The sequence below is a fragment of the Cherax quadricarinatus genome, chromosome 35 (assembly GCF_038502225.1).
Source record: "Cherax quadricarinatus isolate ZL_2023a chromosome 35, ASM3850222v1, whole genome shotgun sequence".
Classification (NCBI taxonomy): domain Eukaryota; kingdom Metazoa; phylum Arthropoda; class Malacostraca; order Decapoda; family Parastacidae; genus Cherax; species Cherax quadricarinatus.
Genome location: NC_091326.1, coordinates 21874367 through 21894787, shown reverse-complemented (window position 1 = coordinate 21894787; position 20421 = coordinate 21874367). Strand labels below are relative to the sequence as shown.

Sequence of the window (20421 nt, the reverse complement as noted above, 5' to 3'; positions counted from 1 at the left end):
CCCATGGACTGTATATATATATATATATATATATATATATATATATATATATATATATATATATATATATATATATATATATATATATATATATATATATATATATACAGAGAGAGAGAGAGAGGGAGAGGGAGAGGGAGAGAGAGAGAGAGAGAGAGAGAGAGAGAGAGAGAGAGAGAGAGAGAGAGAGAGAGAGAGAGAGAGAAACAGTGTTGGTTGTCTGACAACGTCAGAGAAATTCCTCTTGTGTATCCTTCATAAACTTTCCCCTCACTCACTACCTGCTGAAAATAACACTAACCTACATGATAATAACATTGTGTGGACCTTCATTAACTAGAATAACACTAACCTACATGACACAACATTGCGTGAACCTTTAAAAGTTCTATAAACCGCTACACAAGGATTCAATGACATTTTCTCAGCTTGAAACAGTAACTTAGAGTTTAATAGTGTGTGATATCCTATAGTTCACCTTATTATTGTTATTGTTATTGTTATTATTATTAGTATTATTATTATTGTTGTTGTTGTTGTTGTCGTTATAGAGTCTGTTTGACACCATTTATAGTCTTACATGAAAGTTAACATATAAAATTCCACTTAAAATTACGTCATGTAAGTGGTTGTCTTACTGTGAGTTAGCCCAGACAACTGCAAGTGATCAGTGGTACGCTCAATTGAACGCCTTGGCCAGTAACCACTCGGACACCTTAACCTTGTTGCTGTCTGGATGCAGCTGGATGTTAGACACTTATAGCAAGTGTCAGTGTTATCTGTCAGTGGCTCCGTCTGTTAGCTGTCAGTGGCTACGTCTGTTAGCTGTCAGTGGCTCTGTGTTAGCTGTCAGTGGCTCCCTGACAGTGAATGCTCAGGAATTGTGCTTAATGAGGGTGAGGTGTCAGTACTTCTGGGGTGATGGTAGTAGTAGTGAGGTGGGGGTGAGAGTAACAGTGGAATGAGGGGTAGCAGTGTGTGGAGGAGCTCACGGTAGGGGTAAGATGGGAGAGAAGAAATGAGATGGTGTGAGGTGGGGTGAGAGTAAGTATGAGGTGGGGGTGAGGGTAGGAGAAAGTTGCTTGGGGTGAGGGTAGGAGTGAGGGGGTGGGGGTAAGGATAGGAGAGAGTTTTAAGGGATGATGGGTGGTGTAAGGGGTGAGAATGAGGGGTAGGAGAGTGGTTAGGAGTGTGAGGTAATGAAAGGTGAGGGTGAGAGGTTGATGTGAGGACAGAATAAGACACATGGGTATGAGCATCACTATACATTTCAGCAATAGACATCCAAGTGTTGCACAGTTGAGTCAAACTTCAACGTGTCGGCACTAAATACCATCAATAATTCGAGGAGAGAGTGGTTAGGAGCGAGTGGTGGGGAGGTATGATGGAAGGGGATGGTGGAGTGGGTAGGAGAGAGTGGAATAGAGTCGAGGGTAGAGGGGATGGGGGTTAAAGGTGTGTGGTGGAGGGTAGTAATGAGTGAGGTTGGCTAGCAGGGGACCCACACACACACACTCACTAGTCCTCTACCAGCACTCGCGCAGTCACCACCTGTTGCTCTACCCCTGCAGGTTCCCCTCCCCCTTCAGTGCCTTCGTCATGAGGATCCTAGCAGGACTACTGGTGTGCCTGGCCCTTGTGGCAGCCATTCCCGAACCCCAGGGCAGCTTGTTCCGAGTACGTTATGCCCTGTGTTGAAATTTTGACTGTGCCAGCCTACGGAAAGTGGGATTAACCTCATCTAAATGCACGGAGACATCCCATTTGTCTTTTCATCAAATATCTTACCAGATATTCACTAGCCCTTACAATTTACATTGTAATCAAGGTGAATCTCATGAATTATGAAGCATGAAACGGTAAAATATGTAAAAAAATCACTTTATCTATTTGATTATTCATAGCGAAGTCTCTCGTGTATAAGTTGAGGTCTTGACCTCACCCCCGGCCAGTCTTAACAAAATGACCATTACTAATCTCGCACGCTGCATGTAAGACCCACTAACACAGTGTTACAGTGAAGTGTCATCTCTGTGCTGCATGTTGTATCCAAAAAAAATCTGTGTTCCATACATCTTGTACAAACCAGACCTCCAGGAAGCTCCATAGACCCTTCATCCGAACCGTCTTGTGTTGTGTACTGTGTTCGAAGTCATTTCGCGTTCGTTCTTACACTGGATTTATTTGTGGTGGTTAATGGTCGTGTTTGGCCCACTGGACTTACGGTACAAAAGCTGGAAATCTTCAGGAAGGTTAATCATTCTCTAGCTTGTGTTTTCATCAACAGTAATGCTGGATCACCATACTGGGTTATTGCTTCCTCAGATCAAAAGAATCTTCTTTCTACAGAGCGAGCCTAGCCAGTTATGGAGTTTCCTAGGATAGCCTAGTAGAGATAATAGGCTCCAAGGGTAGCTGTGAGTAGGCTCGCGGGGCAGCTGAGAGTAAACTCCCAGGGTAGCTAAGAGTAGGCTCCCAGAGTAGCTGAGAGTAGACTCCCGGGATAGCTGAGAGTAGGCTCCCGGGGTAGCTAAAAGTAAGCTCCCAAGGTAGCTGAAAGTAGGCTCCCACGGTAGCTGAGTAGGCTCCCAGGATAGCTGAAAGTAGGCTCTCAGGGTAGCTGACAGTAGGCTTCCAGGGTAGCAGCTGAGAGTAGGCTCCCATGGTAACTGAAAGTAGGCTCCCGAGGTAGCTGAAAGTAGGCTCCCGGGGTAGCTGAAAGTAGGCTCTCAGGGTACCTGAGAGTAGGCTCCTAGGGTAGCTAACTACGCTCCCTGGGTAACAATCCCAAAGTAGCAGAGAGTAGGCTCCCAGAGTGGGTGGGAGTAGGCTCACAGGGTAGCTGAAAGTTAGTAGGTTCCCAGAGTAGCTGAGTTAGTAGGATCCCAGGGTAGCTGATAGTAGGCTCCTAGGGTAGCTGGGAGTAGGCTCGGGGTTACTGGGAGTAGGCTCAGGGTTACTGGGAGTAGCTTCGCAGGGTAGCTGAGAGCTATTGGGAGTTGGCTCTCAGGGTAGCTGATAGTAGGCTCCCAATGTAGCTGATAGTAGGCTCCCAGTGTACCTGATAATAGCCAGGGTAGCTGATAGGCTCCCAAGGTAGCTGGGAGTGTGTAGGCACCCACGGTAGTTCAAACATTGGAAATATCCCCATAGCCTCCTAGCTAAGAAACTTGCCTCCTGCTAGCTAAGGTAACTCCTGCTAAGATATTCGCATCCTGCTAGCCAAGATACCTCATGCTAGCTAAGATACTCGCCTCCTGCTAGTCAAGGTACCTCTTTTTAGCTAAGATACTCGCCTCCTGCTAGCTAAGGTACCTCCTGCTAAGATATTCGCATCCTATTAGCTAAGATACCTCCTGCTAGCTAAAATACTCGCCTCCTGCTAGTCAAGGTACCTCTTTTTAGCTAAGATACTCGCCTCCTGCTAGCCAAGATACCTCCTGCTAGCTAAGATACTCGCCTCCTGCTAGCTAAGATACTCGCCTCCTACTAGCTTAGATACCTGCCTCCTGCTAGCCAAGATACTCGCCTCCTACTAGCTAAGATACCCAGTACCTGCTGTCTAGGATAGATACTGCCTCATGCTTGCTAACATATTCTCACTAGGTTTTAAGATGGAAAAATTTTACTTTAGAAAGAATATTGGGAAGTACTGGTTTGGCAATGGAGTTGTAGATGAGAGGAACAAACTCCCGAGTGGCGTCATTGAGGCAAGGACTTTGGGTGGCTTTAAATATGGGTTGAACGAGTACATGAGTGGGTGTGAGTTGGACCTGGTTAGCATGGACCAGTAGGCCTACTGCAGCATTTTTTCAATAATATTTTCTTGTGTGAGATGCTCATTAGAACTCTTCAACCAGATATTGCAGTACACAACAACAGCAACAAGTGGTAGCGTGCAGCTGACATCATGATCAACCACAAGATGGCAGACACACTGGCCCAGTGCAGCCACCACTTAAGTTAAACCATTATAGCACTATGGCCGACACAACTGGCAGATTTCCGTTGTAGAAATAACGGGAAGGAAAGAGCAGCTGGTCCCAGACCAACTGAGAAACATAGTTCATGCTGCAAATCAAGCTTTTGCCTAGGAAAACTGTAGTGATAAAGCTAATCAACACCCCTTCCCCGCCCCCTCAAGGAAGGCTCCTTGACGTCGGTGAGAGACTTGTAATCCAAGGAACTGGACTTGCACTCTCCTTGGGTCGAACTTGAATGCCTTCCGTTCTGCGAGTCGCTGAGTAAAGTCAAATAAATTGCTTAATAGTCAGACCGTTGACTGAAGGAACGCTACTATAGGTCTGTTAACCCATGCTGGGCAAGTCCTACATGCATCTAGGCTTGCAACTTGCTACAGAAAAGCAACCAGAGAGGGAACCTGGGTACTTCCCCAAGATACCAATGACTCTGGAGTGTCCCTGTCGGTGGTAAGTGGACTAGGAAGAACTTAAGCTCCAACAATATCACCTGCCAGCCAATATTATTATTGTCATCGTACCCTATTTGACACAGCTGTGGAGGTTATACCACGCCTCCCTGCTACATTCACACAGATAATGACAAGTAATTGATAAATATTCACCACCAAAACAGATCGGTCTGACCGAGAGTTGTCAGAGGACGGACCAGTCTGAGGTTTACGACCTTCGCAGATGGAAGCCTCGCACACATATAAAGGAAGAAAAAACGGACCACGGAACGGATGAGATTTGAACCCATGGCGAGTGAGTCGTAAATCTTCGGGCCAGTGCGTAATACCTAGTTGGATGAATTTTATTATAGCCAGCTGGCCCAGTGGCTTACACATTGGCCTTCAGTTATACGACTCACACTACCCATGGGTTCAACTCTCACCCGTTACGCGATTTGTTTACATTAGTGTTATTATGATTTCGTGAGGAAGCTTGGTGTCGGCATTCCGGAAGGCAGTTTAGTAGGGTTGCATCATATAGTACTAAGAGTACTCCCAGGGTAGCGTAGCGTCAGCAGGTTTGTCTTTGAAAATCTGCAGGCAGCTCTTCCTCTAGCTCATGTATTGCTGTCGACTGCGGTTTCATAACCCACCAGTAGGTCTTAGGACAGCAAAGGGGATGTTCCTGCTGTTGCTGTCGCTGTGACAGTCGGCGACTTCAATCTATATAATCAAAAGCCCCCCCGTGTCACCGTGTGGGTACAAACATTGACCCGTGAAAGCTCCTACCATCATAATCAATGTTGTGATCACCTCTCTGCATCATCAATCATTCACCTGGTGAGGGATGGATGTGAGGAGGCAGGATGGGAGGGGGTAATATCATCAAACGATAGGCTATATATACCAAGCTTTGTGTACCTGGGTGTATATACAGTGTGAGTTGACTTTAATCCCTCTATTAGGGGTTAAAGTATTCTTAGTTGTTAATGTACAAGTGATAAGGAAGAACTGATTTGGGAATAGAGTTGTAGATGAGTGGAACAAACTCCTTAGTATCGTCAGTAGCTTTAAATATACGAGTATGCTGGACGGGTACATGAGTGGGTGTGGGTGGATGTGAGTTATTCCTGCCTAACATAGGCCAGTAGACCTACTGCAGTTTTCCTGCATTCTTGTTTGCGTTCTTGCGTTTCCGTTTAACCCACATGTAGTCGACAGGGTTAAACCCTAACAGACAATCGTCAATTCAAAAGCTCATTTTATTTCCCAGAATTTTGTCAGAGTATTCATATGAGAGTTGTGGTCGTTAATTGATGACGAGGCTGTTTTAAGTAATTGTCGAATTTCCACTTTCGCTTTCATAACATTTTTTGCCTCCAAATTTGAGGTTTGGCCACATTCTTCAGAATACATCCAAGAGTGACAGCGTAATTCATTATGTGAAGTAATGATTTATAAAATCGACAAGTTGATGCGCGAGACACTTGTACAACATTTGGCTATGTTTATTCTGGAAACGTTTCGCCATGCAGTGGCTTCTTCAGTCCAGTGTAGAGAAAGATGGAAGATTAGGAGGAGTTTGAGGTAATCAGTCCCTCAGCCTGGAGTCAGTGTGTTCAGTCCATCAGTTTTGATAAGATTGATGAAATGAATACATCGACTCCAGGCTGAGGGACTGATTACCTCAAACTCCCCATCTTCCACCTTTCTCTGCATTGGACTGAAGAAGCCACTGCATGGCGAAACGTTTCTAGAATAAAGATACCCAAATGTTGCACAAACGTTTCAACAATTCATTATGCTGGTTGTCTACTGTTTCTCACCACAGTAGAGCCAGAACATTTTCGGCCAGATGGAAAGGCTCTCTTTCGTTTACCTGGAGAGGGTTTCGGGGGTCAGCGCCCCCGCGGCTCGGTCTGAGACCAGGCCTCGTGGTGGATCAGGGTTTGATCAACCAGGCTGTTACTGCTAGCCGCTTATAAACCGCGAAATACGTGAGTGTGAGGCCGCAAGTTTAGTCACTACTGATAGCTATCTTCCTACCTAGGTTCATTGTAGATCCCAGCACTGGTGTACTACACCCCCCCCCCACCCAAATCCTCCTCGTTTACGCTCCTTGATGCTCTTGATCCAATGATTTGAGGCTATCCTACCCATAATAACAGGTACTTACCTTCTGATAGGTGAACACGGGTATTAGAAGACAAATTATGTAATAAATACCGACACTTTATCCGATCCTTTATTGGCGAAAATTTGGGCGGAACGTTGTCGATGAAAGATCGAATGTTTCCATGGGTAGAAGGTGGAGATAAATGGTATAAAATATCGACACGATGGAAACAAACACAAATGCAAATTAATGCGACCTTTATTGACTAAGTTTTGAACACACTTGATAAAGCCGACTGTGTGGGCGAAGTAGCAGTAGGTGTAAGAAGACCTACGCATTGTTTCTCACCAGGGAATCAACCAGGAGTACCTTGAGTAGTACTGAGCATTCTGCCAACCAGCTCCAGTCACTGAACCAAGCTAACGTAGAGAGCGTAAAAAATATATATATTACGAGAAAGCAACTACAGGAAGTGCTAAATTACCTTCTCTTTGACGGTAACCCACTCACTACCTTACACGAAGACTGACCGACTTGTAGCAAGTGTGTTTGTTAGTGTTGCAACATGAGAGACGGTATAATAGGCTACCAGCTACCAGAGATAGTGTATTAGGCTACTAGCTAACAGACCTTTTCTGACGCAGCTAAGTTTGTAGGCTATGGAGTGTTTATCATAGCTTATTCTATTTCAAAGCTTAGCCATACCTATGGTATACTACCCCCCTTGTGAAAATTTCTCCAATAGTGGACTAGCTTTAAGGGGCTGTATTCCCCAAAGAATAAAATCCCCCACAAAGCTCGCCAACCAGGCAGTCTTAATGTCATATTGGATCCTTTTATCACGACGTTTCACCCAAAGCTTGACCTCATCAAGTACCAAGTTTCGGCGAAATGTGTTAGAAAGGATCCTCTGCTACCAGTCTTAATGCCGCTCTCTTGGGATGCAAGTACTGACTATCTCTTTACTGTTAGGTGGACAAGGCCAGCAGGTATAAGGAGACGCCCATGTGTCTCGCCCCGCCCGGAAATCGAATACGGGTCCTGTAGGTTGTGAGCTGAATGCTCTACAACTGAGCCACAAATCTCAAGTCCGTTGAATTGAGCAGGGTCTTTTGACCTAACCCGTAAGAGTAACCACCAGCACGACACGGTTAATATTACCCCAAGATTAATCCTGTATTGATGTCCACCTTAGCTGTATCTGGTTTTTCTTGATGAAGAATTAAACACGTGCAACATCTGGGTATCTTTTGTAAACGTTTCGCCCTCAAGTGCCTTTATCACTACAAATTCAAGGTCATAATGGGAAGAGAGTAGAAATATATACAAAAGACGATGTAATCAATCCCTCAGCCTTGGTGTTGGTGAAGCGCACTGTCATCTTGAAGACTGAAGCACATCCATGATGCTTCGTGCTAATATACCGGCTTCACCTGACTGTACATGGTCCAAGTCAGACAGAAACGTGGTGGTAACCTCCTCTCTCCTATGTGTGGGTTATTTGTGTATTGTTCCAGTCACGGTATTTTGCCATTTTATTCTCTAATTCTTCATCTTGTCGGTACATGCACAGCTGCGTTTTCTTCCTGAAATTTGGAAATAGGTGGAGCGTGGTTGACACTTTGGTCTCACTTTTACCCAGAGCAACACCTCGCAGTGCTGGCTTCATGTATATTGTAACATGAGAGTATTAATAGAAATAGCAGGAAAGCATGGAGTGAAAGCCTCGTCACGGCGGTACACGGTAACATTTTTTTTTTCCGGTAACTTTTGATATTTCTGGTGTTATTACTTTTACACGTTGTGACCTCCTGCCCCGCCCCCCTCCCCCCCCAGGTTCCCCCAGGGAGAAAGGTCTTGCAATGGCCACCGATGACAGATTCATCTATTGCTTTACTGCGCCCAGGGAGTTAATGTTAGGTAATGTGTACCTGGGGCAGTATTGGAGCACCACCATCTATACCACTTTTTCACTGTGTAAAAAAAATGGTTACTTAATTGGATAGTCGTTCATGGGAGGTAATATAATATTCTGGGAATGATTGAAAACTGCGTCGCCTAAACAAGTAAATTTAGAAATGTGGTTACACCGATGAGTCGAAGCCACAGCCGATGAGAAACGAACAAGTTGCACGAGAGAGAAAGGTGTTGCCGTCAGGTGATCAGAAATCACCTAGTCAGTAGGTGCCATGCCCTAGGTGAATGATCGCCAGCTTCACCTCTTAAAAACTACACCCATTTCCCACGCCTCTAATAATCGCCAGTGCCTATTTAAATAGCCCAGATTAAATGCCAGCCTAGAAAAAAAAAAGTTTGATGGGCATCGCTCCCCTGGCACCTACTCCCGACTGGTTCGTTTTGCAATGGCTAAGACTTACTGACCTCTTTTGTTTCCTCAGTTTGGTGCCATTTTCACCCCAGTTTTTTTTTCTGAGCTTAATGTAAACTGTGGATGATGCCAAAATTTGAACTTTTTTTGAGACCACATTAACTATGCAGTGCTTTTAAGAGGCGGTGACACGTCTATTTTAATTTAGATTTACGTACGTGATACAATAATTCACGTACGTGATACAATTTATGCACGTGATTTAGTAACGTACGTGATACAACTTATGCACGTGATATAGTAACGTGCGTGATACAGTAATTTATGTACGTGATACAATAATTTATGTCCATGATACGGTAAAGTACGTGACAAAAAAAGACTGGTTCGTGATACAGTACTTTTTGTACTTGATACAGTAATTATGTACATGGTACAATAATCGACGTGAATGAAAAATAAATTACGCACTTGCTATAGTTTATGTACCTGATATAGTAATTTAATATGTGTGATACAATAATTGATGTACGTGAAATATAATTGATGTACGTGAAAAATAATTTACGTACGTGATACAACAATTTACGTACGTGATACAATTTACGTACGTGATACAATTTACGTACGTGATGCTATAATTCACATACTTGATAGGATAATTTACGTACGCCATACGATAATTTACGTACGTGTTGCGATAAATTCGCGTAACTGTTTCCAAAACTTTCATTTTATTGTTAGAATGTTAGTGTAAAAATTTATCAACCATGTAGTGTCGTACGTGTTTAGCGCTCGTTTTTAATATAATCATAATCATTTAGATTTTTTCGCTGAGGCTAGTTTATTGTGCACCCTATATCCATATAAATACACAAAAGGCCTAGCAACTAGGCCTCAAAAGGGGTGTTGACAGGAGTACATCAAGATTAATATTTACAATTGTGTTATCTATTGCAATTAAATTGAGGATTTTTGCATAATATATCTGGGGTCTTATTTTCATTAATAATATATCTTGAAATGTTGAAGATAGTGACAATAGGACTGACCACAAACTTGGCATTTAGTTTGATCATCATCTGTGTGTCTCCCAAACTGCCAGAAGTACTTGTAACCAAGACTAAGTCTGGCTACTACAACATCAGTCAGTACTTGTAACCAAGACTAAGTCTGGCTACTACAACATCAGTCAGTACTTGTAACCAAGACTAAGTCTGGCTACTACAACATCAGTCAGTACTTGTAACCAAGACTAAGTCTGGCTACTACAACATCAGTCAGTACTTGTAACCAAGACTAAGTCTGGCTACTACAACATCAGTCAGTACTTGTAACCAAGACTAAGTCTGGCTACTACAACATCAGTCAGTACTTGTAACCAAGACTAAGTCTGGCTACTACAACATCAGTCAGTACTTGTAACCAAGACTAATTCTGGTGTGGCCCGGTGGCCTGGTGGCTAAAAGCTCCCGCTTCACACACGGAGGGCCCGGGTTCGATTCCCGGCGGGTGGAAACATTTCGACACGTTTCCTTACACCTGTTGTCCTGTTCACCTAGCAGCAAATAGGTACCTGGGTGTTAGTCGACTGGTGTGGGTCGCATCCTGGGGGACAAGATTAAGGACCCCAATGGAAATAAGTTAGACAGTCCTCGATGACGCACTGACTTTCTTGGGTTATCCTGGGTGGCTAACCCTCCGGGGTTAAAAATCCGAACGAAATCTTATCTTATCTTTCTACAACATTAGTCAGTACTTGTAACCAAGCCTATTACTGGCTATTACAACATCAGCCAGTATTGTAAGTTGCTCCGTAAACCTTCTTAATAATAATAATAATAATAATAAGTTTCCTGTGGTATATGGTAACTCCGTATAAGTAAACTCCGTATAAGTAAGTTCAGTGTTAGGTCACCTGTTTACACGAGGCTGAGTAAGAAAGCCTTCCAGCTTTCCTTACTCCAGTCTGAGGAATCAGTCCTTCCTTACTCCAGTCTGAGTAAGATGACACATCGATAAAAGTTGCTCTTAACAGAGAAGGTGGAGTCATGGGGAGTGACCAGACATTTACCAGTGACCAGAGAGCAGCAAAAACCCGATGTACAGGACAAGCAGGAAAGTGAAAGGGGTTGAAGCATTCGCTTTTTGAGGGCAGTTGTGTGTTTTTTTTTTTTTATGGCTTCGCTTCTTATGTAGTTTTTGTCATTGTTTTGTTGTCATTGGTAGAGTGAAATGTAGATTTTTTTTCTCTAGTGGGTAAAATGTCTCTTGAGTTTAGAGAATGAGATGCAGTTCTTTTTGTATTGTTTTCATAAATAAAAGTGTTAAGATGACATTATTGATGACTAGTGTACAGCATTTAGCATCGTGTTCAGTTGTTAGTTATCAAAGAATTCACATCAACAGACATTTACAACAGTATAGCAGAGATCACATGTTATTCCACGCTATACTGATCGAAATATCTAAATCACATTCACTACAGCAAGCGTTCCCATAGTAAATGTCCCCACAGCGAACGTTCCCACAGTAAATATCCCCACAGCGAACGTTTCCACAGCAAACGTTCCCACAGCGAACGTTCCCACAGTAAATGTCCCCACAGCGAACGTTTCCACAGCAAACGTTCCCACAGCGAACGTTCCCACAACGAACGTTCCCACAACGAACGTTCTCACAGCGAACGCTCCCACAATAAATGTCCACACAGCGAACGTTCCCACACTAAATGTCCCCACGGTGAACGTTTCCACAGCAAATGTTCCCACAGTAACCATTCCCACAGGGAACGTTCCACAGCAAACATTTCTTCACTTAATCCAGTCAACAACCTAGCATCAAAACATTCCACTATCAGAAGGTACTAGGCTGTGTTTACAATATATGGCTGCGTCACACGCCGGCTACTACTGCAAAATACGTCCTCGTTGCGTTGTTTCACTTCAAAAAGTGATATTTATTTTTGAAGTTACAAGGCCGCATCCCCTTATATACATTGAGATGCGTATCGTGATGGACATGCATGGAGATATATGGTGTATGTACACCTCAAAGTGCATATGTCAGTATGCATACGCTGAGAATTTATTTCATTACTTGGCTGGTGTACGTGTGGAATGTGTGGTCGATAGGTTTCAAGCCTCTTATCTTAACCAACCAAGGCCGTCAGTCGTAGCCTGGTGATGATGTGACCTATACAGTACTGTTGGAGAGGCTCGTAGCCTGCTGGTGTGACCTACACAGTACTGTTGGAGAGGCTCGTAGCCTGCTGGTGTGACCTACACAGTACTGTTGGAGAGGCTCGTAGCCTGCTGGTGTGACCTACACAGTACTGTTGGAGAGGCTCGTAGCCTGCTGGTGTGACCTACACAGTACTGTTGGAGAGGCTCGTAGCCTGCTGGTGTGACCTACACAGTACTGTTGGAGAGGCTCGTAGCCTGCTGGTGTGACCTACACAGTACTGTTGGAGAGGCTCGTAGCCTGCTGGTGTGACCTACACAGTACTGTTGGAGAGGCTCGTAGCCTGCTGGTGTGACCTACACAGTACTGTTGGAGAGGCTCGTAGTACTACACAGTACTGTTGGAGAGGCTCGTAGCCTGCTGGTGGTGTGACCTACACAGTACTGTTGGAGAGGCTCGTAGCCTGCTGGTGTGACCTACACAGTACTGTTGGAGAGGCTCGTAGCCTGCTGGTGGTGTGACCTACAGAGTACTGTTGGAGAGGCTCGTAGCTTGCTGGTGTGACCTACACAGTACTGTTGGAGAGGCTCGTAGCCTGGTGGTACTGTTGGAGAGGCTCGTAGCCTGCTGGTGTGACCTACACAGTACTGTTGGAGAGGCTCGTAGCCTGCTGGTGTGACCTACACAGTACTGTTGGAGAGGCTCGTAGCCTGCTGGTGGTGTGACCTACACAGTACTGTTGGAGAGGCTCGTAGCCTGCTGGTGGTGTGACCTGCCCTGTGACCTGCTACACGCCGTACTGGTGGAGAGAAGCCAAATGAAAGTAAAAAGTGAAAGTAGGATAAAGAAATGACTGGCCGCGCAATGAAAGGCAGGAGAGAGGTGATGGCTGGACAGGGGTCGTCTTGGAGGGGGAGAGTCGTACCCAAGTAGTGGTGGGGGGAGAGGTGGAGGGTAGTGATGGGGGAAGTAGTGGTGGTGATGGTGGTGGTACTGATGGTGAACCAGCACCAGTATGTGAAAGGGTGGTGGTGGTGTTGGAGAGATGATGGTTGAACGTAGTGAGTTGCGTGGGCTGGCCTTTTGTTGTGAAATGGATGGGGTAGAGGAGAGATGGAGGGGGAAGAGAGAGGGGGAAGGGAGAGGGGGAAGGGGTGGAAATAAGTGGCAGGTGGCTAGCGAGAAAGGAATGTAGGAGACATGGGTGAATGGCGAACTTGGAGACACTTAGGGAAGTCAACATGACTTGAAGCAATAAGTAGACTGGTAACTTACGTCAGATATCAGAGTTGAAGCAGCAGCAAGTTGTAGATTTACATATGATAACGAATATTAAACAAAAATAAGGCAGCTAAAAGTTGATTTTGACGATATTGGATAATGTGTCTTCAGACGAAGATGAGGATGGTGATGATGATGATGATGATGATGATGATCTGCAGGAGAGTGAATTATTGAAATTATGAAGGTGACAGGTGCTAGGAGGAAGGGAAGATGCTGGGTGACAGGTGCTAGGAGGAAGGGAAGATGCTGGGTGACAGGTGCTAGGAGGAAGGGAAGATGCTGGGTGACAGAAGACAACCAGGAGACCAGGTACAGTGACTCTCAGAATACAACCAGGTACAGAGTGACTCTCAGAATACAACCAGGTACAGAGTGACTCTCAGAATACATCCAGGTACGGAGTGACACTCAGAATACAGCCAGGTACGGAGTGACACTCAGAATACAGCCAGGTACGAAGTGACACTCAGAATACAACCTGGTACAGAGTGGCTCTCAGAAAACAGCCAGGTACAGAGTGACTCAGAATATAACCAGGTACAGAGTGACTCAGAATACAGCCAGGTACAGAGTGACTCTCAGAATACAGCCAGGTACAGAGTGACACTCAGAATACAGCCAGGTACAGAGTGACACTCAGAATACAGCCAGGTACAGAGTGACACTCAGAATACAACCAGGTACAGAGTGACACTCAGAATACAACCAGGTACAGAGTGACACTCAGAATACAACCAGGTACAGAGTGACACTCAGAATTACAGCCAGGTACAGAGTGACACTCGGAATACAACCAGGTACAGAGTGACACTCAGAATACAGGTACTTACAATCCTGTGCTCAATTGACAGAATACTTAGAGGTACCGCCTGTCAGATGGCAGGCAGTCAAGTAAGGTGTACACATGGAAAAATAGGTGAAGGTGGAAGCGTGTCGGCTGGGTATAATTAGGTGGAGGCCACAGGAGAGAGGTGGACGCTACATACATAACGTAAAGACGAAGGTGGAAGGTGACGGCTTCAGGAGCTCTGAGGTACATAACTGAAGGTGTTAGGCCGGTATAGGTGAAGATACCGGGAGAGGAAGGGGAGTCTTAGCCGAAGGCGCCAGGCAGGCATAGGTGAAGGTACCCAGGTGGTCAAAGAGGTGAAGGTGGTAGTTGGGTGACCATCTGGCAGCTGGGTGTGTCTGGGTGAGTGAGAGACAACACTTGGTGGTCAGGTCACGTCTCTTGCAGTGGGGTCACACTAGGGTCGCTTTGACTACTATGTCTATCAGAAATTTTAGTGTCTTGTATACATTTGTGTTGCCTGGATACGAATTATGTTGCCTGGGCACCAATTTCCTTACCTAGGTACCTATTTTCTTGCCTTGATATCTGTTTTCTTGCTTGAGTACCTATTGCTTGTGTACATATTTTGTTGCCTGGGTACCTAATTTGTTGCCTTGGTAGATATTCTGTTACCTGGGTACCTATTTTGTAGCTTAGGTACCTGTTTTCTATTTTCTTGCCTCCTTACCTATTTTGGAGAATGGTTTCGTATGAGGTAGTTAAGATACCTGTTTGTGTTGCATCGTTTTGTGTTTCAATTGCTGTGTTAGTGTTGCGTTTGTTCATTGATTGTTGGTGTTCTCTCTTTTGACAGTGATGTTTGTGTTCTTCCTTTGCGATGCCGTTGCTCTCTTGGAAGCTTAATATTGTTTGACCGTTGTTGAGGCAAGTGTGCTGTTGTAACGGTGGATGGCGTTATCTTCAGTGTGTGTGTGTGTGTGTGTGTGTGTGTGTGTGTGTGTGTGTGTGTGTGCTAACCTAATTCTACTCGCCTAATTGTGATTGCAGGGGTCGAGACTCAGCTCCTGGCCCCACCTCTTCATGATCGCTACTAGGTTCTCTCTCTCCCTGCTCCATGAGCTTTATCGCACCTCATCTTAAAGCTATGTATGGTTCCTGCCTCCACTACATCACTTGCCAGATTATTCCACTTCCTAGCAACTCTATGACTAAAGAAATATTTCCTAACATCCCTTTCACTCATCTGAGTCTTCAGCTTCCAAATGTGACCTCATGTTTCTGTGTCCCATCTCTGGAACATCCTGTCTCAGTCCACCTGATCTATTCCTCGCAGTATTTTGTATGTCGTTATCATGTCTCCCCTAACGCTCCTGTCCTCCAGTGTCGTCAGGCCGATTTCCCTTAACCTTTCTTCGTAGGACATTCCCCTGAGTTCTGGAACTAGCCTTGTTGCAAACCCTTGCACTTTCTCTAATTTCTTATGTGTGCTCACCTAGTTGTGGTTGTAGTGTGTGTGTGTGTGTGTGTGTGTGTGTGTGTGTGTGTGTGTGTGTGTGTGTGTGTGTGTGTGTGTGTGTGTGTGTGTGAGAAAGCGGTGGTGGTGCCACGTGATAGTGTCAGTATATTGTGTATCGGGTGTGAGTGTGGTGTCATCCGAGAGTGTAGTGACGCCTTACTTAGTATTGTATGGATGGCTTCATCCCTTAACTGTTAACACATCTTAACAAATCTTCTGCCAGGGGGAAGCGGATGGTTCACGTTCGTCGGCTGGAAGGTTAACTTATTCTATGGTGCTGCTCTTGGCCTCGTTCTATCTTTCCAGAAACTTGAAATAGCATCCATAGAAGGCGTTCAAAGACTAACAAAAGACTGAGAGGAGTATCAGTTTGATGTACCATTGTCAGAGAGAGGCAACGCCTTTCCTGACTGCCACAAGCTCACCAGACCTTGTACCAATTCCCGTCTCCACACCCCCACTGCCTCTTCTCACACTGCCTTATTTTCACCTCCTTATTTTTATATAATGCCTCAGACAACACCCACAGCAACACTACTTTGTAATGCCTCAGATAACACCCACAACAACACTACTGTGTAATGCCTCAGACAACACCCACAACAACACTACTGTGTAATGCCTCAGACAACACCCACAGCAACACTACTGTGTAATGCCTCAGACAACACCCACAGCAACACTACTGTGTAATGCCGCAGACAACACCCACAGCAACACTACTGTGTAATGCCTCAGACAACACCCACAACAACACTACTGTGTAATGCCTCAGACAACACCCACAACAACACTACTGTATAATGCCGCAGACAACACCCACAACAACACTACTGTATAATACAACAGACAACACCCACAACAACACTACTGTATAATACAACAGACAACACCCACAACAACACTACTGTATAATACAACAGACAACACCCACTACAACACTACTGTATAATACAAAACTTCCTTCACCTCCTGCTAATATTTATAAGTATCGTAACATTTACTGATATATTGTGCAACATGACGTGGTTCCTTTATTAGGTAAAGTGTGTCCACTGTACGAGGGTCATTAATACCGCAGGTTACTGTACACCAGCAGCCAAGGCTGTTTTAATTTCTAATATATAAGGGTTAAAGTGAACTTTCATTGTGTGTATAACCTCTCGTTGTATATAACCTCTCGTTGTATATAACCTCTCGTTGTATATAACCTCTCGTTGTATATAACCTCTCGTTGTGTATAACCTCTCGTTGAATATAACCTCTCGTTGTATATAACCTCTCGTTGTGTATAACCTCTCGTTGTGTATAACCTCTCGTTGTATATAACCTCTCGTTGTATATAACCTCTCGTTGTATATAACCTCTCGTTGTGTATAACCTCTCGTTGTATATAACCTCTCGTTGTATATAACCTCTCGTTGTATATAACCTCTCGTTGTATATAACCTCTCGTTGTATATAACCTCTCGTTGTATATAACCTCTCGTTGTATATAACCTCTCGTTTTATATAACCTCTCGTTGTATATAACCTCTCGTTGTGTATAACCTCTCGTTGTGTATAACCTCTCGTTGTATATAACCTCTCGTTGTATATAACCTCTCGTTGTATATAACCTCTCGTTGTGTATAACCTCTCGTTGTGTATAACCTCTCGTTGTATATAACCTCTCGTTGTATATAACCTCATACGCTGGTGTTGTGGATGTGAAGGGCATGTTAAGTGTCTACATGAAGGGTTGGGTTAGACTCTACTGCTAGTGTCTACATGAAGGGTTGTCTACTGTTACCTTCTATATAACGACTACTTGGGTAATATGGCAGTTATGTAATCATCACCTGCCTGGCAGGGTTGTGGTCATCACCACCCTGGCAGTAATGTAATCATCACCACCCTGGCAGGGTTGTGGTCATCACCACCCTGGCAGTAATGTAATCATCACCACCCTGGCAGTGTTGTAGTCATCACCACCCTGGCAGTAATGTAATCATCACCACCCTGGCAGGGTTGTGGTCATCACCACCCTGGCAGTAATGTAATCATCACCACCCTGGCAGTGTTGTAGTCATCACCACCCTGGCAGTAATGTAATCATCACCACCCTGGCAGGGTTGTGGTCATCACCACCCTGGCAGTAATGTAATCATCACCACCCTGGCAGGGTTGTGGTCATCACCACCCTGGCAATAATGTAATCATCACCACCCTGGCAGTGTTGTGGTCATCACCACCCTGGCAATAATGTAATCATCACCACCCTGGCAGTAATGTAATCATCACCACCCTGGCAGGGTTGTGGTCATCACCACCCTGGCAGTAATGTAATCATCACCACCCTGGCAGTGTTGTGATCATCACCACCCTGGCAGTAATGTAATCATCACCTGCCTGGCAGTGTTATGGTCATCACCACCCTGGCAGTAATGTAATCACCACCACCCTGGCAGTGTTGTGCTCATCACCACCCTGGCAGTAATGTAATCATCACCTGCCTGGCAGTGTTGTGGTCATCACCACCCTGGCAGTAATGTAATCATCACCACCCTGGCAGGGTTGTGGTCATCACCACCCTGGCAGTAATGTAATCATCACGCTGGCAGTGTTGTGGTCATCACCACCCTGGCAGTAATGTAATCATCACCTGCCTGGCAGGGTTGTGGTCATCACCATCCTGGCAGTAATGTAATCATCACCTGCCTGGCAGGGTTGTGGTCATCACCACCCTGGCAGTAATGTAATCATCACCACCCTGGCAGTGTTGCGGTCATCACCACCCTGGCAGTAATGTAATCATCACCTGCCTGGCAGTGTTGTGGTCATCACCACCCAGCAGTAATGTAATCATCTGCCTGGCAGTGTTGTGGTCATCACCACCCTGGCAGTAATGTAATCATCACCTGCCTGGCAGGGTTGTGGTCATCACCACCCTGGCAGTAATGTAATCATCACCACCCTGGCAGTAATGTAATCATCACCACCCTGGCAGTGTTGTGGTCATCACCACCCTGGCAGTAATGTAATCATCACCTGCCTGGCAGTGTTGTGGTCATCACCACCCTGGCAGTAATGTAATCATCACCTGCCTGGCAGTGTTGTGGTCATCACCACCCTGGCAGTAATGTAATCATCACCTGCCTGGCAGTGTTGTGGTCATCACCACCCTGGCAGTAATGTAATCATCACCTGCCTGGCAGTGTTGTGGTCATCACCACCCTGGCAGTAATGTAATCGTCACCTGCCTGGCAGTGTTGTGGTCATCACCACCCTGACAGTAATGTAATCATCACCTGCCTGGCAGTGTTGTGGCCATCACCACCCTGGCAGTAATGTAATCATCACCTGCCTGGCAGTGTTGTGGTCATCACCACCCTGGCAGTAATGTAATCATCACCTGCCTGGCAGTGTTGTGGTCATCACCACCCTGGCAGTAATGTAATCATCACCTGCCTGGCAGTGTTGTGGTCATCACCACCCTGGCAGTAATCTAATCATCACCTGCCTTGCAGTCTTGCCTCTGTATACCTAATTTTCTGCATTTAATTAAAGCTAGCTCTCTAGCAGACTGGCTTCACTGACGTAACTGTGTGCTAGTGGCATTTGTGTTGCTCTCACTTGACTTGCAAGGCTAAGCGGAAAAAACTCTTACCGTCAAATGTTGTCGAGTGAACATTTAAGAGTCGAGCGCTGTAACGGAGCAGTCTGAGGACCTTAAAAGATTACTAGAAATTATTCATACGATTAAAAACTGGTAACTGTCAAGGAGTGTCAATTGGCAAGGGTGGGAGCAGTGCCTGACATAGTGACTTGTGCCTCTGCCATTAACACTCAACTTACACTTGTCTCGTAACTTTCCACACACACACACGCACCAAAAAATCTTCCTTGCATTTATTAGTGGAACTTGGAAGGTTCTGAGCAGGTCTGGAGTTCCACCTTCACGATACACTTCACCAGTCCTGCTAGCTGTAGGTCTGGAGTTCCACCTTCACGATACACTTCACCAGTCCTGCTAGCTGCAGGTCTGGAGTTCCACCTTCACCATACACTTCACCAGTCCTCCTAGCTGCAGGTCTGGAGTTCCACCTTCACCATACACTTCACCAGTCCTGCTAGCTGCAGGTCTGGAGTTCCACCTTCACCATACACTTCACCAGTCCTGCTAGCTGGAGGTCTGGAGTTCCACCTTCACCATACACTTCACCAGTCCTGCTAGCTGCAGGTCTGCAGTTCCACCTTCACGATACACTTCACCAGTCCTGCTAGCTGCAGGTCTGGAGTTCCACCTTCACGATACACTTCACCAGTCCTGCTAGCTGGAGGTCTGGAGTTCCACCTTCACGATACACTTCACTAGTCCTGCTAGCTGCAGGTCTGGAGTTCCACCTTCACGATTCACTTCACCAGTCCTGCTAGCTGGAGGTCTGGAGTTCCACCTTCACGATTCACTTCACCAGTCCTGCTAGCTGCAGGTCTGGAGTTCCACCTTCACGATACACTTCACTAATCCTGCTAGCTGCAGGTCTGGAGTTCCACCTTCACGATACATTTCACTAGTCCTGCTAGCTGGAGGTCTGGAGTTCCACCTTCACGATTCACTTCACCAGCCCTGCTAGCTGCAGGTCTGCAGTTCCACCTTCACGATTCATTTCACCAGTCCTGCTAGCTGCAGGTCTGGAGTTCCACCTTCACGATACACTTCACCAGTCCTGCTAGCTGGAGGTCTGGAGTTCTACCTTCACGATTCACTTCACCAGTCCTGTTGGCTGGAGGTCTGCAGTTCCAC

The 20421-nt window shown here is 45.5% G+C and overlaps 1 protein-coding gene across 1 annotated transcript in view; it reads left to right on the top strand.

Moving 5' to 3' along the window:
• Positions 1-1498: 1498 nt before the first annotated feature.
• Positions 1499-20421, top strand: part of LOC128695075 (uncharacterized) — a 417714-nt gene continuing 398791 nt past the window's right edge. The window contains exon 1 of the mRNA XM_053785465.2: positions 1499-1677. Coding sequence (XP_053641440.1) covers positions 1600-1677 — 78 coding nt within the window. The 5' untranslated portion in view covers positions 1499-1599. The remainder of the gene's footprint in view (positions 1678-20421) is intronic.